The sequence below is a fragment of the Euprymna scolopes genome, chromosome 26 (genome assembly GCF_053919585.1).
Source record: "Euprymna scolopes isolate OS-2025 chromosome 26, ASM5391958v1, whole genome shotgun sequence".
NCBI lineage: Eukaryota > Metazoa > Mollusca > Cephalopoda > Sepiida > Sepiolidae > Euprymna > Euprymna scolopes.
The window spans coordinates 110,496,941-110,522,155 of NC_136507.1; the positions used below are offsets into that span (position 1 = coordinate 110,496,941).

Consider the following 25,215-nt stretch of genomic DNA (forward strand, 5'->3'; position numbering starts at 1 on the left):
TTTTTTAAATGAATTGTTTTGAGCGAGACGCGTGTTTTATTTGATAAAGAAAAAAACGAACATTTCAACAAAGAAAAACAAGTGAACTACTACCGACAAGAATCTCAACGAACTACAATGACGAAACCCCTCGTCAGACTCGGCAAAAAAATAAACACGGAGCTGTCGACTTCATACTGAATATAAAAAAAAATTTGAGCTCGACAAACATTTTTCACGGTTTCCTAACATTACCCGGCAACAAACGTGAGGAGCAAAATCACATAGGCCTATACACATTCTCTCCCGCACAGCAGAGGCAACAACAAAGAAACAATTACAGGACATCCCTATCAACATATAGGAAGAAGTTGAATCAAGAATATGAGTAAAAATGCACCACGCACACTGATAAACGCACAACTGGAAGTTTTGTTGACAGCCAGCAACTGGACACTACCGTTCAACACGAACGAATGTGCAACTAGCGCTCGTACAGACAGTACACACACTACTGCAGACTCACTTGCGAAGACACCGTCCACTGGACGCACCACGTCAATACGGACAAAAATTTTCCTTCCAAACAAACAATTCACTTCACTGTCCAAGCAACTCGTTGCACATGTCAGCACACAACAAAAAAACAAACAAACAAATGTCAGCCTAAAAAAAGAGTAAACACCTTTTTCACGCGTAAGTAAATACTTTTTTTTTACGAACATACTCGGTTTTTGACATTTTTTTTATTAAACAACCACATCAACAGCAAAAAAACAGGACAAAAAGTCAATTGCCCAAAACATTACTTACAAAAAAAAAAAAATATACACTGCATATTTTTTTTTTTCCTGGGAAGGGGAGTATTGTGTGAGCCTTTTCTAGTCTCACACAAAAACACACGTTCACATTTCAAACCACGTTTCTTGTCATACACATACGCGCACACAAACATATGTGCGCACGTACACACACGTACATACACTCACATTCATGTGCATACACACATACGCTAACGTACACACACATGTACGACGCCGCTTCCCCTTTGAAGAAAATCCATACATGCGCAAAAGACCACCGGAAACAACTATAAAAGCAAGAGACCTGAGCTGTAGCCTTCTTTTCGACTTAGCTCCCGAGCTGAGCGGTCGACGGACCATTCGTTCCCTTTCGGGGCGCGTGCGCCCACACGCCTCACGTCACCTGCTACTATGTGTGGGGGCAAGAGTCAACAGACAGTACGTACACCTTACACGCTTTCTATCTCCATGGCCTGGATTGATTTTCTCTTTCTCTCCCTCTCTCTCTCTACAACAATAGACTTTCCCTCCCACCAGCTAACAGTGAGAGACGCACGCCAAAATGGATTGACTTTCTCACTCTCTCTCTATATATATATATATACAACAATAGACTTTCCTTCTCACTAGCTAACAGCGAGAGACGCATGCCAAACTAAACACGTGCTGTATCCTTTTCATTCATTTGTTTCTTCACGAAATAAATTCCTGTTCGTTTAATTCAATAAACGTCTTGTTCGTTCCTTCCTCAAAACAATTCATTTTTCCTATTTTGTACGACTGGGAGATATATATAATATATCCACCACACCACAACAAGTGTTTTGGGTGAATGAAAATTGTGGCACATTTGAAAAAGCCATTTATTATAATCCTTTTTCTTTTTAAATAAACAATTGATAATATTAGATGAAGTATATAAGAACTTTATATTATTTATTTCAATTTTAAAATATATTTTTGGAACAAGTTTATTAATCGTGGTTAATAATAGTATTGGAATTAAACATTTTCAGGTGAAATTGGATTAAAAAAATAATGGTAGAAGCTAAAAGAGAAAAGAATTTTGAGAAATTATTGGATAACGTATTTAACTAAATTTGATCTTTTTATTGATTTAACAGTGCAATCATCCTATCATCCTAAGTATATAGGGTTTATTTAGAATTTGATATGCACACCAACATTTGTCATCAGTTTTGCGTTGTGATGGGTGTTTTTTTTTTTTTTTTAACTAGTTGAATGATCATGAATACTATGAGATGATTGAAAAATGTCGACATAGAACAAAAGAAGTCCTCATATTTCATTAGTGGTGTTTCTGGCAAAGGGTGAACAATTGCTGTTTTCAACTGTCAGTTTATTTATCACATTAACCCTTATCCTCAAGTGTTTTTTAGCCTTGATAATTGGTGATTCATTTAAAAAAAAAATGTAATTTCCAGGATATTAGCTGATGATGAATGCTGGCACCCATATTGAATTCTAAATAAACCCTCTGTTATACATTTTCTCATAATTCTAACAGTATTTAAATGGAAAAATATAAGCACTTAATAATAGGAAGTTAATTTCCTCACATCCTATAAATTACTCGGTAGGAGTATTTTTGTTTACTTGGATCTGGCATTTGTTTTTTTTTTCTGATCTTTGAATTCTAAAAGTGACTACAATTTGTTTGTATCACTGCAGCTTTACCTGATAACCCGTAATTTGTCTCAAAAGCCGTCGAATGTGTTGCATCAAACATGTGCTTATTTTATAGTTAAAATAAAATCGTTGCTTGATTTTATTTTTCTTAATAAAACGGATATTGTTATTGTAAATAGCTATCCCAAACCTAATTTTTATTTTCTTGCTGTTACAATAAGTCATCATATCAGTAAGTAATCCAAACCAAAATTTTATTTCTATTATATCTAAAAAAAAAAATAATAATAATAAAAAAAATAATGTGGGCACAGAGATCTTTACAAAGCGTAAACCACGATACTAAATCTATGTTGATACCACAATTAGCCACTGAATTAATAAGTTTGTTGAAAATGACAAAATTTGCTGTCTTGTGTGTTATTGGTTCAGAAGTCAAATTCCAGTGTATAACTACAAGTGCAACAAGTTTTCTTTTATAGCAAGCCCCACTCTCCCCAATGGTTTATTTCGACTTGCGCAACTGCCATTGCTCAAAGGCAGCATGCATACTGCAGATTTAACCGACATAAGTCCAGTTCAAACAAACAGAAGTATATAGAAGCTAGAAGTAACGTTAAGAAAGAAATAGCGACAGCTAAGAGAGAATTTACTGAAACCACTAAAAAACGCATCAAAGCACAAAAATTAGGAACTCGTGACTTCTGGAAAATCTACAACAATGTAGTAAATAATGGGCAATCAGCAATTCCCCCACTAACCAACAATCACGAGGTTGTTTGCTCAGCAACCGACAAGGCTAATATGCTTGCCAGTCGGTTTGCCTCAAACTCCACACTGGACCCTTCCAACCATCCCCTGCCTGACTTTCCTTTGCGGACAGACGCCACGCTAGACGATCTAAAAATTACCCCTGCTCAGGTGCATGCTATCATAAAAAACCTTGACACTTCAAAAGCATGTGGACCTGATCTCATCCCAGCTGTGCTATTAAAGTGCTCAGCCGAAGTAGCTCCAGTTCTCTCCAAACTTTACAACAAATGTCTTAATGAATCTTGCTTTCCGGGCTGCTGGAAAACTGCTTCTGTGATACCAATATTCAAGAATTCTGGCAAGAGAACTGACCCATCAAATTATTGCCCCATTAGCCTCCTTCCACTTTTGCTAAAATATTTGAGACCATAATTAACCATGCTCTAGTTCATCACCTTACAGATGCTAAACTTCTGACTGACAAACAATATGGATTTAGACAAGCCCGTTCCACAGCAGACATCCTCACTGTAACGTATATACCATTCACTGGACGAAGCGGGGGAGGGCAGAGCGATAGCTCTAGATATATCTAAGGCTTTTGACAGGGTATGGCATGAGGGTCTCCTCAGGAAAATTAGATCATACAGTATCACTGATAGAATACTTAACATAATTAAATCCTTTTTAGATAAGAGAAAAATCCAAGTTGTCCTCGACGGCCGTACATCTAAACAATATGATATAAATGCGGGAGTGCGTCAGGGGTCTATATTTGGACCTCTATTGTTCCTAATATTCATTAATGACCTCCCCGACAAAATTGCCTCTGAGATGGGTATATATGCTGATGACACCACACTCTATTACAGGTATGACAGGAAAACAAATGAACACATTTCTAAAGAAATGGCAGAAACACTAGAGGATGACCTCCAATCTGTAGTGGAATGGGGACAAAAATGGATGGTCACATTCAATGCTGCCAAGACTAAACTGGTTTCATTCAATAATTACAAGAAACCTTCTCTGCCACCAATAGCAATGGCCAGTGACTCTTTATCTGAGAGTACATCTTTCAAACTGCTTGGCCTAATGTTCACAGGAAACACGAGTTGGAGCAATTACATTGAAAGCATTGCCAGGGCCGCTGCGAAGAAGGTAGGCTCTCTCTACTGTGCTAGAAAACTACTAACACCCAAAAGTATCCTGTACCTCTATAAGGCCACCATTCGCCCATGTATGGAGTATTGCTGTCACATTTGGGCTGGTGCATCTGCTACTAGTCTCTCACTCCTAGACAAGGTTCAAAAGAGAGTCGCCAATCTGATCGGCCCTGAACTGGCAACTTCAGCCTCTGTCCCATCGATGAAATGTTACATCCCTCTTCCTGTTCTACAAGTATTTTAATGGTGAATGCTCTGACGAACTGCAGACATTTGTGCCCCCACGACGTAGACACCCTCGACAAACCCGACAGGCAGCTAAATCCCACCCCCACACAGTAGAGATCTTTCTACTCCAGTAGTTTCTTCCCCAGAACTGCTAGACTCTGGAATTCCATTCCAGGACCTTGCTTCCCCAACTGTACTGACATGCAGAAGTTCAAGTGTATCATGAACCGATATCTTGCTGCCCAAATCCCAACATAGTACCCCAGTAGTTTTTGCCCCTGATAGTAGCTCCTTACACCAAAGTGGCAATTTGCCTTGTTTGGGGTGAAAATGTAATAAAAAAAAAAACTTCGAACAAGTGAAAATTCCTTACGAACTTAATATCATCTTGTGGCAAATGAAACTAATTTTTAATGGTAGCAATAATTAAATCAAACTAACGTAAATATTAAGAAAACTCATTACCTTTTAATAATACAAGCAAAACTGACATGAAAATGCAATATTGTGTAAGATTTATTTCAACGCATTGACTCTTGATGATTCATAGCAAATTAGAGATCAAGCTTGAGTTTTGCATTTCAAAAATACATCAAGTGTTATTGAAAATAGTAAACTAACTTAAAATCTTTTAAGAAATGAAACCATTTATTTAGTTCTTTCCTACTGCAAGAACTCCGACACCAGGGTCTGAAAGTGGGACTGAGAAGTCAGTGTTCCTGAGGAGCGAGTACTCTGACCTACAAAAGTGCATGGACAGTCCTGTTGGTATTCTCAGTAAGGGCGCCTCAGGCGATTAGCAATAAACTAACTCTTTCTCAAAGAGAAAAGGCAGGGCTTGGGAAGGTGAACCTAGAACTGCACAGAATTTAATTACTACAAAATCAACAGGGACCGGATCATTACAAGAATGGTCTAATCTTTGTTGATTTTGGGGATTGAAAAAATCCCTAGCCGCTGTTGTGTGTATGTACAGTCAGCACCAACCCTATTCAGGGTTTAACCGACTTCCTCCGGAGGAGGAAGTTTCATGAGAGTATGAAATTCACAAGCGGTCTCCAGTCGCATGTATATCCCCATTAGGGGAGATGACGATGTTAGGTTTTTGCAACTTATTTGCAGGTAGGTATTGACGTCCACCTTAACTTCCCAAATTGGTCACCCACTTTAGTAATGACCAGGTTCAATGTTGCTTAACTTCGGTGATCTGACGGGAACCGGTGTGTTAACATGATTATGCCGCTGGTACAAGATAAAGATTCTATATTTATAAGAAAAACTCAATTTTGTTTACCTCTAAATCCTATCAAAATAAACAAGTTAAGTTGAAATTGAAGAGAATTTCACTATATTTATCCATTTTAAAAAATTTTTTTTCACTCTGCACTATGCTTGTTTCTTTGACATACTGCAAGTCAATTAGTGCACATAGTTACAGTAAAAAGTTTGTATTTTGTTTCCCTGGAATGTTAACGTTGTAAACAATTTCAGTTATGTTCAAACAGTAGTTGGACATCATGTTTATTGAGAAAATAACTAATTTAACTTAAATTGATCCAGTGTTTATGCTTAACAACAAGCAATTATTTTATAAAAAGACACATTCCAAAGAATCTAGTTTACTAAATGGTTATGGATGGAGATGGGGACATATTTCATGTGGAAATATTAAATGGTTATTAAAATGTTTTAATTTTGTTCATATTAATCATGCTGATTAATAGATGACATTTGTAAAACATTTTTTTCTCTTATTCAAAGCCTACATTTTTACTTATATACTGGGAAATTTGCTATGTGAACTAATTGCACACAAGACAACAAATTGATTAATAGTTAACATTCTATGATGTGTGCAGTTTGTTCGCTTCTGTCCAGACTTTCTCTCAAAAGGTGGGCGTAGGATGGCTTGATCGAACTAAAGTTACGTTTAAACCAGGACCAAACTCAAAGAAAACCAACCTGCCTCCTCCCTTGAGGCTTGCATTTACTAATATCCGCGGGCTTAGAACTTAGATGATGTTGAGTCATTTCTCCTTGTAAACACCCCGGATATCTTAGCATTAAGTGAAACTAACCTTCACTCCTCCATTCCCTCTAACCACTTTAACATGCCTGGTTATCTCCCACTCTACTGTAAGGACTCGGACAGACATATGCATGGACTTGGAGTCTATATTCGAAACACCCTCCCCCTAACTAGAGAAATAAAACTAGAATCAGAGGGCCAGGCCTTTATGTGCTTCAGACTAAATATGCAACACAATATTAGCTACTTGTATTTTCTCTACCGCTCTCCCTCAAACCAAGACTGTACCCTAATAAACAAAGTCTCAGACAGCATAGATATAGCACTCTCCCTCGATACTAGCGCACAAATACATGTATTTGGTGACTTCAATGTCCACCACAGTAACTGGCTAGGATTCTCAAATCACACAGACGTAGCTGGTAGCGCAACACATAGCTTCTCTATATCTCATTCCCTATCTCAGTAGGTTACATTTCCGACACGTTTCCCAGACCAGCAAGATCAACATGCCTCACTTCTAGATCTCTTTCTGACAACGGTTCCCAGTGACTGTACAACAAATGCCCACAGCCCACTCGGGAATGCTGATCACGCTGTGATAATGGTAGAAATCAGCCTAAATTCTCGCCCTAAAACTGAAGACCCACTACTCAAAACAACGAGGTATTACAAAAAGGCTGATTGGGAAGCCATCAGGGAGCTCATCAGAGATGCCCCATGGCAAAATATCTTTACTCTTCCAGCGGAACAGTGTGCAAATGAGACAACTGAATGGTTCAAAACTGCTATTGAAGCACATGTTCCCGCACGGAAATACTATAGCAAGCCCCACTCTCCCCAATGGTTTACTTCTGCTTGTGCAGCTGCCATTTGTCAAAGGCAGCATGCATTCCGCAGATTAAACCGACATAAGTCCAGCTCAAATAAACAGAAGTTTATAGAAGCTAGAAATAATTGTAAGAGAGTGATAGAGACAGCTAAGACAGATTACTCTGAAACCACCAGAAAACGCATCGAAGCACAGAAATTAGGAACCCGGGATTTTTGGAAAATCTACAACAGCGTAGTTAATAATGGACGGTCAATTATTCCCCCACTAACAAACAATCATGAGGTTGCTTGCACGGCAACTGACAAGGCTAATCTGCTTGCCAGTCGGTTTGCCTCAAACTCTACACTGAACTCAGTACACCACTCACTCCCTGATTTTCCTCTGCGAACAGACGCCACACTTGACGATTTGAAAATCACCCCTTCTCAGGTACATGCTATTATAAAAAACCTAGACACCTCAAAAGCATGTGGACCAGATCTCATCCCGGCTGTGCTATTAAAAAAAATGCTCTGCTGTGGTTGCTCCAGTTCTGTCCAAACTTTACAATAAATGCCTTAACGAATCTTGTTTTCCCGACTGCTGGAAAACCGCCTCTGTGGTACCAGTCTTCAAGAATTCTGGTGAAAGAACTGACCCACTAAATTATCGCCCCATTAGCCTCCTCCCGCTTTTCGCCAAAATATTCGAGTCCTTAGTTAATCAAGCCCTAGTCCAGCACCTAACAGCTGCTAAACTCCTGACTGACAAACAATATGGATTCAGGCAAGCCCGTTCAACAGCAGATATCTTAACTGTAGTTTCTGAACGTATATACCGTTCATTGGATAAAACAGGGGAGGGTAGAGCGGTGGCCCTTGATATATCTAAGGCTTTTGACAGGGTATGGCACGATGGTCTTCTAAGGAAAATTAGATCATATGGAATCACTGGAAGAATTCATAATGTAATTAAATCCTTCTTAAGTAATAGAAAAATCAAAGTTGTCCTCGACGGACGTACATCTAAACAATATGACATAAATGCGGGAGTACCTCAGGGGTCTATCCTTGGACCTCTATTATTCCTGATATTCATAAACGACCTACCTGATAATATTGTTTCGGAGATGGGTATATTTGCCGATGACACCACTCTCTATAACAGATATGAGAGGAAAACAAATGAACACATATCCAAGGTAATGGCAGAAACACTAGAGGATGACCTCCAATCCGTAGTGGAATGGGGACAAAAATGGTTGGTCACATTCAATGCTGCTAAGACTAAGCTTGTTTCCTTCAATAACTACAAGAAACCTTCTCTACCACCAATAGCAATGGCCAAGAACACATTGCCTGAAAGTACTTCTTTTAAACTCCTCAGCCTAACGTTTACAGGGAATATGAACTGGAATAGATACATTGAGAGCATTGCCAAGGCTGCTGCAAGGAAGGTTGGCTCCCTCTACCGTGCTAGAAAACTACTTACGCCTGCCAGTATCCTATACCTCTATAAGGCAACCATTCGCCCATGTATGGAGTACTGTTGTCACATCTGGGCTGGTGCATCTGCTGCTTGTCTCTCGCTCCTGGACAGGGTTCAAAAAAGAGTTGCCAACCTGATAGGTCCTGAACTGTCATCTAGGCTTCAACCTCTGTCCCATCGACGAGATGTTGCATCCCTCTGCCTGTTCTACAAATACTTTAATGGTGAATGCTCTGACGAACTGCAAACACTTGTACCTCCCCGACGTAACTACCCCCAGTAGAGATCCCTAGGTGCAAGAAAGCCTTTTACTCCAATAGTTTCTTCCCCAGAACTGCGGCTCTTTGGAACTCCCTTCCGGGATTCTGCTTTCCCAACTGCAATGATATGCAGAAGTTCAAGTGTAATGTTAACAAACATCTTTCTACTCTTTTCCCTTCATAATGACCCTGCTAATTAATTCCTTAATAGTAGCCCCCTGCTTCAAAGTGGCACTGTGCCTTGTTTGGGGTGAAAATTGAATAAAAAAAAAAAAAAAAAAATGCTGCTATGATAGAACAAGAAATCGTGTTGGGTTCACATCTGATCGTATCTAATGTTAAATAGTGAACTTAGGTTAAGCATGAACCAAATATCTTTTCCTGAATAGTAAAAGTATTAAGGTGTGTTCAGTGCATTCTTTATAATAAAAATTTTTCAATAAAACTTTATATCAATCATTACACTAGGGTGTCTCAACATGAGAATTGGGATGTAATATTGAGTGGTTGGTTTGGTTGTGTTTTATGGCATTGTCAGCCATTTAATGCCAAATCATTGAATTAGAATAGATTTAAAAATTTTTTTTTTTTTTTTTTTTTTTTTTTTCAAGCAAGTTCTTTGAATTATTTGTTAGATGATGATAGTTTTTTTTAGTTTTTTTTATCACTCATTGAATCAGGTTAGGTTAGGTTTATATTTTCATATACAGGTTTGCTTTTTTTAAGAAAACTAGAATTGTGTAAGGATTTCTTTTTCCAGATTGCTTGGCATACCAAGAACACCTTAGTGTAAATTACTTTTCACCAGGTTATGGCAATCTCACACATATTCATCAAAAACTGTTACAACATCAACAACATGAAAGTACAGAATGGTTTGTTTGCAGAGTTAAATTGGTAGTATGAATGTGCTGCCAGTTATAAGATTGATTGTTTGCTTAGCGGCCCATCAACCTCTATGGGGTTATTTAAAGCCAGGAACTGTTTTTTTTTTTTTTTTTTTTTTAAACTTTTGGGTTGCACAAATTTTTAATATTTTAATGTGATATTTTGAGTGTAATGAAAACAAAGGAGAGTGAGAAAACTATAATTAATATTAAGATTACTGTTGCTGATAGATTGGAAAAAAGTGATTTGTTACGAATCCTAGCGTAATCTGCAGCACAAAGAGATTGTGGCAGAGATTCAAATAGAGAAGATTTTTAATGCATAAAATTTTACTTTTCATCAAAAAAAAAAACCCAAACAAATGCAAGTTAAAGATATAATGCAGAAAGCAAATGCACGCGGATAGGAGATCTGTGCAAATAGTGTATGTAGACCGAGTTTCCAAACTAACAATTTGCCTTCAAAAGTTACTCAAATGCTTTTTTATTCTAAGTAGCATTATAGATCCTAATAGAGATTTATTTTATTTATTCAAATCTGAAGCAGAGCTGACACCATGAAAATGCACAAACTTCTGGAGTTTCATATGTAAATATGTATGCAAAGCATACCTATGATTAGGATGATGACCTATGATTAGGATGCCTAATTTTAAATGGGGTAAAATTTTTTGATAGTGAAATGGGGGCATTTAATTAGTATAGACAAAAACTGAATAAATGGTCAAGAAACAAATTTATAACAAATAAATACTGATAGAAATCCACCCAGTAAATGTAACTGTGACATTTATTGTGCAGATTTTCATTAGTATTTATTTCTTATATATTTCTATCAGTATTTTGCTTATTATTCGAGTTTTGAGCAATTATTGGAACTCTAAAGATGACCGCCTCCTGTCTGCCATCTTGTTTTAACTTAGCAACTTGGCAGTACTTATGTTTCCAACTTAATAGATGCTTTAAAATAAGTTAAAACAATAAAAACGTATCCAGGTAGGTAAAAGATAACTTATCTTTAGTAACCTTTATTTATTACATAGTTGTTTCTTGACCACTTTTCGGTTTGTTTATACTATTAAATGCTTTGAAATGGTACATATGAAATATATTTTGGAAGGTGAAAAGGCAGTAAACGTTTTGCAGAAAAACTGAAATATAAATCTTCCTGTAAAAAGTGTTTTTAGATTTAACTTAAAATGGAAAGATAAAAATGGGAAAATGTACCTTTTTGGCACTGACTGATTTTATTGTGCTACTAGAGATTTGACGTTTTGCCTCTTCAATGATTTTGCCCAAACTGATTTTCAAACCTTTCTTCTATTGGAGTGAGGGAGGTTGTCACGTGACCCAAAATTTATATAATATTACTTTACTTATAGAGAGGAAAGGAGAAATTTACAAAAAACCCAAGTAGAAAAGAGATTTTTTTTTGCCTAAGCGTTTTTGACTGTGCCAGCGAGTAGATCTTTGTACTTTGTTAATTGTGGTCAACAATTCTCTATTCTTAATCTGTGAGCATTTAGAGAAAGAGTGATTGATCATTTGTGTGTCTGTACACAGACCAGATGCAAAATTGGCTGTGATTGGATCTGTCCGTAACCTCTTGAAGAAGGATATGCTGCCTGAGATGATGTCCTTAGTACTGAATAGAACTATACCTCTTTCAATCCACGGGTTAGATATACACCAGAAAACTAGAACAGGATTTTGATCAGGACGATTGAGTACTGACCTCATACTTTTTTCTCACGTGTACAGGCCACAAAAACCTCTGGTAATGAACTTCGGTTTCTTCAATATTTCGGTTTAGTTTTAAATCTCATATGTTTTTATTAGTGCACTACTTATCTATGACCCACCCTCTCACAACTCACCTATTTTCTTTCCAGAGGGTGTCGGGCAAATATCTCTTCTATCTATCCTATCAACAGAGCCCAGTCAAATTGTAAACAAACTTGTTTTGACTTGTACCTGTCATTTTTTGTAAAACGTCAACAAAAACAAAATGTGAGTTTTTCAATCTAAAATTATTTGTTCCTAATAACCTTTGAGAACTTATCTCCATAAAAACAAATCTGCCCTCACCCAATCCTAAACACACCCCTACCTGATAAAATTTCGATACATATACGCTTTCTTTATTCACTGAAAAGCAAACAAAACAAAGTGTCCTATTTGTTTTCTATGCACATGTTTTAACCTCTGTTTTCCTGTGGTATCCAAACAAAATGTTTGGTGTTCTTATTGAATACATGCAAGAATTCTCTAAAGGTAGGGATTGTCTAATTTCACAAACTTTTTGGACATATTTATTTCAATTGATGCCAGTCAAGCATTTCTAATGATTGATGATACCATGGAAGTAAAGTGTTTAAGTTAAGTACATTTTATTATTTTTTATTGATATATTGAAAAGGACTAGTGTGGATTATGGTTACAGATAAGAACTCTGCATGCCAAGTTAGTTTTGTTAGGGGTACAAATCCATATATCCCACCTCCAGCTATGGATTAAATAGTAAGGTAGACCAAAACTTCTAAGCTTTGGTTGAGCAACTAATCTAGGAGAAGGAAAACTCTAAAATAACACTAATCTTTCTTTCTGGTATTGTTTCCTGTCTTGTTTTCTGTCATCCTGAACGCCTCGTTGTTATTGGAATAAAGCATTGCCGGTTCAGAAACATTGCCGGTTTGAGAACCCTTGCTTCAATATAGACATGCCATGCAAGTTACGTTAACAATAGGTATTAATTTTTTCTTGAGACTGAAATGACGTCTTTATGATAAATGAGAGCTGTCTGGGGAGAGGAGGATAATTAATTTGTGTATTAAATAGTTAATTTGACATTGAACACTTTCCAGTACGTCTGCACTTTAGTGTTCGTTTTTCCATGAGTTTTACTCGGCAATGTCTGACAAACAACCGAAACCACCGGATTATACCGAGTGAGCAAAAAGAGACGCGAGCGAGCAGACAGTAAAAATTGGAAGAAAAAAAAGGAAAGGAAAAAGTTTAAAACAGCCATAACCACAGCCATAATTTTGTGGACTCAACGACAAGGGCTACCACAAATTATATGGAGAGGATGTGGAAGGAGGCGAAACAATGAAATAAAGTAATGTGGAACCAACCGCCATTTGCTTGACAGTTATTTTAGTGAATTTATATGGAGACAAAAATTTGGAAAGGATCTTTTTGTCTCTTTCATAAAGCATATAGCAGAAAGCTACCCGGTTCAGGAACTTCCTCCTACATTCTCTAACAACCTATCTCAGCCTATTTTGCCATCATTGGCTGCTTTACTTCCACAGGTAGAAAATACTATCCTTAAGGAAATAGCCTTGGAAAAATTATTTAACGAAACATTTATATACCCGCAAATCAAAAAAATGTGTAAATACTTTTTCATTAATTTAATGAATACAATACCAAAATAACTTTCCATACACAAACAAAACAAAAAATATATTTATTCACTAATTCAAAGAAACAAAGCTTTTATTACTCCCCCCCCCCTCAAAAAATAAATAAATAGAACAGCAAAATTTGTGTAATTATTGTAGGTTTGTTTTATTTCTTTTTTCTTCGTTTTTTTATTGACTTCCGTTCGCTTGTTATAATCTGGCGGTTTCCATCCGCCGGATGTTGCCGAGTGAGACTCGTGAAAAAATGGGTACTAAAGTGCAGAAGTACCCACTTTCCTGTAGTTTTATGACTATCTAATTCATCAAACGAAATTCTTTTAGGAATTTATGGACTATGGAAAACATTACCATAGGACTATTTCACTGCAGATTCATGTTCAAATCCAGTGTCGACAAACACTTGTCATAAAATATCCTCATAGTTCATAAAACTTTGTTCCTGCCATTCATAAATTCAATCCTCTCATAACATTTATTATTTAGACTGACAATCTATCTATCTCTTTAACCCTTATTATCACGTGATTACTGGCCTCAGTAAGTAGTGACTCATTAGTTATTTTGTCAATCAAGATTCTACTAGTTTTTCATGTCTATTACCACTTGTATCTTTGTCAAATTTTATCAATCTGGAAGCTATTGGCAAGGCGATCATCGAGGATGAAGCAGAACTTTATTTTAATGGCCGCACAGTGATAAATTTGCAGAGGTTTGACCCACATGCCATAGTGAATTTTGTTTTCTGCTTTTGTAAAGGATTGTATTGACAAAAGATGATAATGCATATGTGTGGTGGGACTGGAAACCTGGTCTCAGGCTGTGGAAACAAACCAGGTGACAAGATATAAGTGCTGCTCTGCTTGCCAAACAAGAGGTAAAATTCATTTGGAGATTAAGCTTTAATTTGAGAACTTTAAAGGGTGTGGAATCTCTGCTTAATTACTAGTACTCCTAGGACCACTCTGACCCGGAATAGTTCTACCTTCCATAATCCCACATAAAAGTTAAATGGAATTTATCCTCGACATGACACTAAACTGCTTCAAACACCCATGAACCAGATGTTTGCTTCTATCCTAATATTGTGAAATCAATTTTTCTCAACCTTTTTTTCTGTCTAATGTATTTCCCAACCGTATCAACTACTCCCGGACTCTCAGATTGTCAGGAGTATGGCACAGTATTGCATACAGTAGTAAGACCCTAGTTTAGGAGCTTAGTAACAATTACTCTATTGTTAACAGGGTGTTCATACAATATGCACATTACAAAACAAATTTACAAATGTTCACATGCAAAATTTATAGTTTTGGCATAGAATTGTGATAAGTTTTAGTTGTGGAAATAATAATGCTAATAGTAGTGAAACTATGTAATAGCTAGTAATAACTATGATGACTAGAGCTGTTACCAGAGTGAGCTATACAAACACAGGTCATAGATTGGAATGAAGATTTCTATCACTTTTGGAATTTAAAATGACCTAACAATGTAAGGTGCCATACTGGCCTAAGTGTTACCAACTTGAACAAGTGTTTCCGTCTTTGAAAATGTTGGGGGTGAGTTATTTGTTGATGACGACCAAGATGATGGTGGATTGCATGAAAAATATTTCTAATTGCTCTCAAGTATTTCCTTCTCTCCTTCCTGGATTTTAAGTGAGACACGCAGGCACGTTCTTGTTTACAATCAACCACACACATATATGCACCCATAAACACGCACACACACACACACACCTATATTAATAAAATTATGTAACCCCTTTCTCTTATGTCTGTACATGTTTCTTCCCTTTGTCACATTATTTATACTATCAATTCTTTTTTTTTACACAGAGATCACCACTTATCAAGGCCCGGAAGCCACTCAGGGATAAGGGTTATTGCAAGTACATTACGTTAGTGAGGAGATTTGATGAAGTGTTTACTTAAGGGGGCGGTTCATTAGGAATTTGTTAACATTAGACTTGAAGACATCCAAGTTGTCGTCCGGAGGGAAGCAGGCAGACGGAACAGAGTTCCACAGGCGTGCAGTTCTAAGAAAGAAGCTTTGTTCATTGCCCTTTTCTCTCTCTTCTCTCATTGCCCTTTTCTTTCTCTTCTCTCGTTGGCTTTCTTTCGTTACAGTCCTCTCTGTCTCTCTTCTAACATTGCCCTTCTTCCTCACTCCTGTTGCCCTTCTTCCTCACTCCTGTTGCCCTTCTTCCTCACACCTGTTGCCCTTCTTCCTCACACCTGTTGCCCTTATTCCTCACTCCTGTTGCCCTTCTTCCTCACTCCTGTTACTCTTTTCTCTCTCTTTCTCCTGTTACTCTTTTCTCTCTCTTTCTCCTGTTGCCCTTTTCTCTCTCTTTCTCCTGTTGCCCTTTTCTCTCTCTTTCTCCTGTTGCCCCTTTTCTCTCTCTCTTTCTCCTGTTGCCCCTTTTCTCTCTCTCTTTCTCCTGTCGCCCCTTTTCTCTCTCTCTTTCTCCTGTCGCCCCTTTTCTCTCTCTCTTTCTCCTGTCGCCCCTTTTCTCTCTCTCTTTCTCCTGTCGCCCCTTTTCTCTCTCTCTTTCTCCTGTCGCCCCTTTTCTCTCTCTCTTTCTCCTGTCGCCCCTTTTCTCTCTCTCTTTCTCCTGTCGCCCCTTTTCTCTCTCTCTTTCTCCTGTCGCCCCTTTTCTCTCTCTCTTTCTCCTGTCGCCCCTTTTCTCTCTCTCTTTCTCCTGTCGCCCCTTTTCTCTCTCTCTTTCTCCTGTCGCCCCTTTTCTCTCTCTCTTTCTCCTGTCGCCCCTTTTCTCTCTCTCTTTCTCCTGTCGCCCCTTTTCTCTCTCTCTTTCTCCTGTCGCCCCTTTTCTCTCTCTCTTTCTCCTGTCGCCCCTTTTCTCTCTCTCTTTCTCCTGTCGCCCCTTTTCTCTCTCTCTTTCTCCTGTCGCCCCTTTTCTCTCTCTCTTTCTCCTGTCGCCCCTTTTCTCTCTCTCTTTCTCCTGTCGCCCCTTTTCTCTCTCTTTCTCTCCTGTCGCCCCTTTTCTCTCTCTTTCTCTCCTGTCGCCCCTTTTCTCTCTCTCTCTCTCTCCTGTCGCCCCTTTTCTCTCTCTCTCTCTCTCCTGTCGCCCCTTTTCTCTCTCTCTCTCTCTCTCTCCTGTCGCCCCTTTTCTCTCTCTCTCTCTCTCCTGTCGCCCCTTTTCTCTCTCTCTCTCTCTCCTGTCGCCCCTTTTCTCTCTCTCTCTCTCCTGTCGCCCCTTTTCTCTCTCTCTCTCTCCTGTCGCCCCTTTTCTCTCTCTCTCTCTCCTGTCGCCCCTTTTTTCTCTTTCTCTCTCTCTCTCTCTCTATCGTCGCTCCTTTTCTCTCTCTCTCTCTCTCTCTCTCTCTCCTGTCGCCCCTTTTCTCTCTCTCTCTCTCCTGTCGCCCCTTTTCTCTCTCTCTCTCTCTCCTGTCGCCCCTTTTCTCTCTCTCTCTCTCTCCTGTCGCCCCTTTTCTCTCTCTCTCTCTCTCCTGTCGCCCCTTTTCTCTCTCTCTCTCTCTCTCTCTCTCTCTCTCTCTCTCTCTCTCTCTCTCTCTCTCTCTCTCTCTCTTCTGTCGCCGTATTCTCTCTCTCTCTCTCTCTCTCTCTCTCTCCCCCGGTACCCTTTTTTCTCTCTCTCTCTCTCCAGATACCATTTTGTCTCTCTGTCTCGATACCCTTCTTTGTCTCTTTCCTTCTCTCTTGATACCCTTTTTTCTCTCTCCCATTGCCTTTTTTCTTTCTTACTCTCCAGTTGCCCGCCCTTCTCTCCTATCTTTCTCCTCCTCTTTTCTCTCTATCACACTAGTTGCTATGCATACACCGATTGCCCTCATACATTGTGACCAACATCTGTTGCCACTAACTTACTTGCTCTCAGAAAACAACACATGCAAAACTATCTACCAAGGAACATATACTTTTCTGTAATACAATAGAACCCTGGGAAATGGTTGCCCTAGGGTACGATTTTTTTCAGGTTATGGTGTGGAATATAACATTTTTTTTCCGGCTATTTACGCTATTTGCTCCGCCTTACAGTGTTATTTATGATGTTGTTTGATTATATACATATGTATTATATACTGTACTGTATTTTGTTACTAATTTTTTATGCTGTATCCCGAGGGTTCTACTGTACTTGCAAAAAATATGGTATCATGGTGAACATACTTATACTACACTGTGCTCCAAAACGGGAGGTAATTACTAGGGCTAGGACAACAGCATATCCTTTTCATTGTTTTGCCTCTTGAGTGTGTATCTGTTGATATTTTATATGCTTTTATATAGAGTGATGTGGTTCTCGATTGATTAATCGGATCTAACTGTGCCGGAGATATACTCATAACAATGAAAAGAATATTCTGTTGTCACAGCCCTAGTAATTACTAACAAAATAATGTCATGATGAATGACACTATTCCTTCTCTCTTGTACCAAAATGAAATTTTTGTTGTTGATAATATGACAAACAGAACAGATACAACTCTAACCTCCTAAAAAAGAGAAAGAAATCCTGGAAGGATCTTTTTATCTTAAGAACATATACTATAACTCGCCGACCCCCAATAAAAAAGAGACGATAATATCTTGTGACAATGAAAATATACTACACTACCTTTCCAAAGAGGCGTTTGTAATACCTATGAGGATAGTATAACTGAACAGATACTCCATTGCACCCTTCCCAAAAGAAGGTGTAATATTTAGGAGGGCTATCCTCCTCTCCTTAAAAAAAGAGGTAATTGTTGGGAAGACGGGCTTATGACTACAGAACTAATACTACACTATTCACCCTATTAAATCCTTTTTTTTTTCCTGTGTAGTCAGAAAAACATCATTTTTTATGGTTCTTTAGCCTTTTGGCTAAGATCAATGTGTAGAACCCTCGGCCTCCCAAATTTGTATTTATCTTAGAAAGATATCACACATTTTTCCTAACTCTAACCACTTTTTCTCCCAGCCCCATTTAGAGATTGATCTGCTTGTTTTCTGTTTTGAGAATATCTTAAGTAAGCTGGCATCTAGAGTAAATGTGGTATTGTGGTACTTGAGATGATTAGGATAAGCATTTTTTTTTTTTTTTTACACAGGCTTCACCACATTATCAAGGCCAAGAGGCCACTCGAGGATAAGGGTTAAAGAGTGTATAGTAGAAATTGGACACTATAGTAATCAATTCGGTAAATTTGTTAACTTATATGGAATGGCTCATCAAGACAGGAAAACAGAAGACAATTCCACAGGCGTGCAGTTCTAAGAAAGAAGCTTTGTTCATGGAATCTACATTTAGGTTTAGGCACAGATGAAGAGTGGGGGGAATTAGTGATAGTGTTTTCAGCTAGACAAGTGTTTCTTGTGAAAGTTTGGCGAGGGGGGACCATAGACTGAAGCTCAGTCGAACACTTTCCATGAAAATAACGATACATCAGAGACAAACTCGCAACATCTCTTCTGTGAGATAGAGGTTGCAGCGAAGAGAAAAGGACATATCCTAGGAGGCTACAAAGTCTATTTTGAACTCTATTAAGGCAGGACAAATCCTTTTTAGCAGCTCCTGCCCAGATGTGGCAACAGTATTCCATCCTAGGATGTACCTGGCTCTTATATAGATAGAGAATTGCATCAGCAACTGGATCGATAGAAAGATCCCACCATTTTTCCAGCAGCCTTGGCAACAGATTTGATGTACAAGTTCCATTTAAGATCAGGAGTAAAGGTCAAGCCCAGAAGCTTGTCAAAACTTGAGGCCTCCTGAAGACGAGAGCCATTCATTTCAATTAATGCCAGATGTGGATCAGTGTTGATGATGTAGAGAGAAGCTTGGTTTTAGATGCATTAAAAGTAACCAGCCACTCCTTTTCCCATTGTACTACGTGCTCAAGATCAGAGGAGAGAGAATCAGAGAGAACTTGGTCATTTACTGTCTTAGATGTGCTACCATAAATGGTAGTGTCATCAGCATAAATGTCTACAAATGATGTAAGGATGTCTACAAATGATGGAAGATCATTAATGTAGATCAGGAAAAGAGTTGGGCCCAGGATGGACCTCTGAGGGACTCCAGTATTAATACTGTGAGCTTCTGATTTTTGCCCCTTAACTACTACTCTTATGAACCTATCGGAGAGAAATGATTTAATGATTGAGAAGACATTTCCTTCTATACCATAGCTAGAGGTCTTGTGAAGTAAACCTTTATGCCATACCCTATCAAAGGCCTTTGATATGTCAAGAGCAATTGCCCTAGAAAGGTTGCCTCCATCGAGAGATTTGCTAATCTTATGAGATATAACTGTAAGCGTATCTGCTGTAGATCTAGCAGAACGGAAACCATATTGAGTGTCACTAAGAAGGTTATTTTTGTTGAGATTGTTGATTACTTCTGTATTTAACACAGATTCCAGCAACTTACTCATGACGCACAGGAGACTTATTGGCCTGTACTGAGAGGGGGATGAGCAATCACCTGAATTCTTAAATACAGGGCATACTGATGAGATTTTCCAGGGTGATGGGAAGCTATTCTCCTTAAGACAACGTTTAAACAGTTTTGTAAGTATGGGCGCTAGTTCTGGTTGAAGTTTTTGAGTACTATAATTGGAATACCGTCAGGGCCAGTTGCTTTACTGGAATCAAGATTTTTGATTAGCTTAGCAACATCACGTGCAGATATATTTATATCACATAGCGTATTTTCCGATACAGGAGGAAATATTGGGGGTTGGCGGCCTTGGTCGCAAAGGGTAGAATTGGCTGCAAAGTTCTTGGCAAAGAGTTTGGCTTTGTCTGATGCTGACGAGATTACCTCAGGTCTATAGATGCTCAGCTACTTTAGACTTGACGGACTGAGCATACAACTCTCTTGCGTTCTTTATTACTTTCTTACAATGGTTACTGGCAGTCCTGAAAGCGGCTTTAGTTTCCATACATCTATTACGTTGGAAGCAGTGGAAAAAGTGATTTCTGTAAGCAATAGAACTTTTTCGAGGGTATGAAACAGTCTATACCTACAATTAACCATTCCGTCAGGTCTGATACTATAGAGGACACATCCTTTTTAAACATGGAACGCAGAGGAAGATCCGATATAAATGTACGGAAGCTATCCCAGTCAGCCTTAGTGTATCGATATACTGTACGATGGAGAAGTACGTCTGGGGACTTATTACATTTCACTTTTATCTTAATTGATACAACAGAGTGGTCGGAGGATCCAAGAAGAGACAAAACAGAAACTGAACATAGTTCAGGGCAAGTTGTGAGAAAAAGGTCTAGTAGACTCACATACTGGCCGTCATTGTCGGGCACACGGGTGGGTTCGTGAACAATCTGAGTGAGGTCATAAGCAATGGAGAAATCATGACAGAACCTCCCCTCATCATCGGTCTTGTTTGAGAGGGTCAACCATTCCACATTGTGAACATTGAAGTCTCCACATACGTGAATGTTAGCTGAAGTATAAGCAGATAGGACTTGGTCAATTTTCTCGGATATGCTTTTAAAGATAGTAACTCCGCTGTTGTGGGAGCGATAGAGAGTAAATATAGATGTAGTAGTGTGAGCTAATGCAACCCGGAAGCACATATAGGGTAAGTTAGGATCTTCTCTGGAGATGTCCTTTCCACATGCAAAGCCATCTTTAATATAGGCACATATTCCATGCCCATGGCGATCTTGGGGGTCAAATTTAGAAGTTAAGTTAGAGTAACCTGTAATTGCGAACTCTTGTAGGGAAATAGCTTGTCCAATGCCAGTTCCACTTAAAAATAAAAGGTCTGGTTTAGTCTCTTGTAATTGTGTTTCAACCTCTGGAAGGTTAGAACGTAGACCCCTGATGTTGGAGAAGGAGACATGTTAGTAGGGGTCTACGTTGGAAGTTGGAGAACCGGGTTTAATCGTGTATTTTTTCTTGAAACTTGTCATGATGGAATTTTGAAATTTGTGGACTAGGTCGTCAGATTTGCTTAGAGCAGGACAGAGAGGGGAAACTAAGAGAGAAAAAGAAACAAAGAAATTTTTTTTGTAGAACATAAGGTAAAGCCGTAACAATTACCCACTAATATGGCATCGAGAGGCCCCACCAGGAGCTACTGCATGGTCCAGAATCCATTCACCAAATGGCAATACAGCAGCCCCAGTACTTTGTACCTGCTGATAGGACAGCCTCCTTAGTGGTTAATCCAAGGTTCGGGTCCCTGACTATCAGGTGAATAACATTAGCCCAGAGAAAACGTTTACGTCCAGCATCCTTACGAGTGACATGGCTACAAGGATAGACATAGAAACAGAAAATTTCCACCATCTCTGCTAACTGTTCGCGCAAAATACTGACAACCTAGAACTTTTGATAAAGTATAATCAACAATCTTGATTTCCCCTATACTTTTGGTTGGCTTGCACTTAATTTATCTTCATGTAAAATTTTATACTTTGTGTCAATAAATAATTCAAAGTGTAGTATCTGTTCTCAGTGATATCAGATGTTATACTAGTGAGTAAACTATTACATATATTACCTATAAGAAAATATGGTCCTACAAATTACAGATTAATTTATTAGAAATGGTTTAAAAAATTGATATGCAAATTTGGAATATGTAAAATTGTGGGTGTTTCCAGATTACTATATATATATATATATATATATATATATATATATATATATGGTATTTCAAAATTTTATCTTGTATCATAGAATCCAATAAGCATAAGCCCTTTTGGTTTTTATATATTTAGAATAGGTAGAAAAACTTTTGTATTTATTCATTTTGATGTTTATTTTTGTTTGTTTTTCAATCAACAAGTCTTGTAAACATGAAATTATTTGCCAAGAAGAAATTCTGCCCGTTCTCATCTTTTCCGCTTGTATTTCATAAGTTCTAAATTATTCATGTTATTATTTCCTAAGTTCTAAATTATTCATGTTATTATTTCCTAAGTTCTAAATTATTCATGTTATTATTTCCTAAGTTCTAAATTATTCATGTTATTATTTCCTAAGTTCTAAATTATTCATGTTATTATTTCCTAAGTTCTAAATTATTCATGTTATTATTTCCTAAGTTCTAAATTATTCATGTTATTATTTCCTAAGTTCTAAATTATTCATGTTATTATTTCCTAAGTTCTAAATTATTCATGTTATTATTTCCTAAGTTCTAAATTATTCATGTTATTATTTCCTAAGTTCTAAATTATTCATGTTATTATTTCCTAAGTTCTAAATTATTCATGTTATTATTTCCTAAGTTCTAAATTATTCATGTTATTATTTCCTAAGTTCTAAATTATTCATGTTATTATTTCCTAAGTTCTAAATTATTCATGTTATTATTTCCTAAGTTCTAAATTATTCATGTTATTATTTCCTAAGTTCTAAATTATTCATGTTATTATTTCCTAAGTTCTAAATTATTCATGTTATTATTTCCTAAGTTCTTAATTATTCATGTTATTATTTCCTAAGTTCTAAATTATTCATGTTATTATTTCCTAAGTTCTAAATTATTCATGTTATTATTTCCTAAGTTCTAAATTATTCATGTTATTATTTCCTAAGTTCTAAATTATTCATGTTATTATTTCCTAAGTTCTAAATTATTCATGTTATTATTTCCTAAGTTCTAAATTATTCATGTTATTATTTCCTAAGTTCTAAATTATTCATGTTATTATTTCCTAAGTTCTAAATTATTCATGTTATTATTTCCTAAGTTCTAAATTATTCATGTTATTATTTCCTAAGTTCTAAATTATTCATGTTATTATTTCCTAAGTTCTAAATTATTCATGTTATTATTTCCTAAGTTCTAAATTATTCATGTTATTATTTCCTAAGTTCTAAATTATTCATGTTATTATTTCCTAAGTTCTAAATTATTCATGTTATTATTTCCTAAGTTCTAAATTATTCATGTTATTATTTCCTAAGTTCTAAATTATTCATGTTATTATTTCCTAAGTTCTTAATTATTCATGTTATTATTTCCTAAGTTCTAAATTATTCATGTTATTATTTCCTAAGTTCTAAATTATTCATGTTATTATTTCCTAAGTTCTAAATTATTCATGTTATTATTTCCTAAGTTCTAAATTATTCATGTTATTATTTCCTAAGTTCTAAATTATTCATGTTATTATTTCCTAAGTTCTAAATTATTCATGTTATTATTTCCTAAGTTCTAAATTATTCATGTTATTATTTCCTAAGTTCTAAATTATTCATGTTATTATTTCCTAAGTTCTAAATTATTCATGTTATTATTTCCTAAGTTCTAAATTATTCATGTTATTATTTCCTAAGTTCTAAATTATTCATGTTATTATTTCCTAAGTTCTAAATTATTCATGTTATTATTTCCTAAGTTCTAAATTATTCATGTTATTATTTCCTAAGTTCTAAATTATTCATGTTATTATTTCCTAAGTTCTAAATTATTCATGTTATTATTTCCTAAGTTCTAAATTATTCATGTTATTATTTCCTAAGTTCTAAATTATTCATGTTATTATTTCCTAAGTTCTAAATTATTCATGTTATTATTTCCTAAGTTCTAAATTATTCATGTTATTATTTCCTAAGTTCTAAATTATTCATGTTATTATTTCCTAAGTTCTAAATTATTCATGTTATTATTTCCTAAGTTCTAAATTATTCATGTTATTATTTCCTAAGTTCTTAATTATTCATGTTATTATTTCCTAAGTTCTAAATTATTCATGTTATTATTTCCTAAGTTCTAAATTATTCATGTTATTATTTCCTAAGTTCTAAATTATTCATGTTATTATTTCCTAAGTTCTAAATTATTCATGTTATTATTTCCTAAGTTCTAAATTATTCATGTTATTATTTCCTAAGTTCTAAATTATTCATGTTATTATTTCCTAAGTTCTAAATTATTCATGTTATTATTTCCTAAGTTCTAAATTATTCATGTTATTATTTCCTAAGTTCTAAATTATTCATGTTATTATTTCCTAAGTTCTAAATTATTCATGTTATTATTTCCTAAGTTCTTAATTATCTGTAAAGTTGCATAGTCTTCCAAACCGTTTTACATTTTAAGCCACTCAGATTCGTACCATAGATATGGATTTGTTGATTCAAACACTTAATTCTTGTTCCAACTCTTGAAATTTTAAAAGGTACAATTTCATTTCTATCCAGTATTGTTTTGGCCATACTGTAAAAGCAACTAATTAACCCGTTGTAGATAGATACTTCATCTAGTATATAATTGCTTCACTTAAAAGCTATTCACCCATGGATCTAGCGACATTATATCACAGAAAAGTGTTTGCAAATGCAATGGGTATAATTTTAAGGATGATTGTTATATAATCTTTCAACCCTGTGTAAGTAGGTATTTAAGCTAGTGTATAATAGATGGAAAGGTTTGATAATCGGTTCTTTTATTGAGCCATTAAATAATTGTATTTGACTTTTTTTTTTCTCTATTTAAATATCCCTTTACTTGGTCTAAACACCAAGTATTATTTTCAAGTGAAGATAATTTGTAATAGAAACAGGTTTCTTGTATATCTGAACCACCCTTCTCTGTTCTTAAGTAGTGTTTATATGTGTGTGAGGGAGGGATGCGATGCTTTGGGTGTTTGGTTATTGAGCACCTTCTGCTCCCCACCATTGTTCCAAATGAGGTGTGAAAGGAGCATTCTAAGCAAGTGGCAAATTAAAGTGCTTGTTGCATAAACAAACGCTAGAAGATGACAGCTTCACTG

The 25,215-nt window shown here is 36.5% G+C and overlaps 1 protein-coding gene across 10 annotated transcripts in view; it reads left to right on the forward strand.

Moving 5' to 3' along the window:
• LOC145248365 (CTD small phosphatase-like protein) overlaps positions 1–25,215 on the forward strand; it is a 574,218-nt gene that overhangs the window by 417,670 nt on the left and 131,333 nt on the right. The window contains exon 1 of one of the 10 annotated variants that reach the window (XM_080110294.1): positions 12,224–12,331. The exons of 8 other annotated variants lie outside the window; for them this stretch is intronic. In XM_080110294.1, coding sequence (XP_079966420.1) covers positions 12,289–12,331 — 43 coding nt within the window. In that variant the 5' untranslated portion in view covers positions 12,224–12,288. Of the gene's footprint in view, positions 1–12,223; positions 12,332–25,215 lie in introns of those variants that run through there. One more of the 10 variants, XM_080110298.1, reaches the window with a different exon arrangement.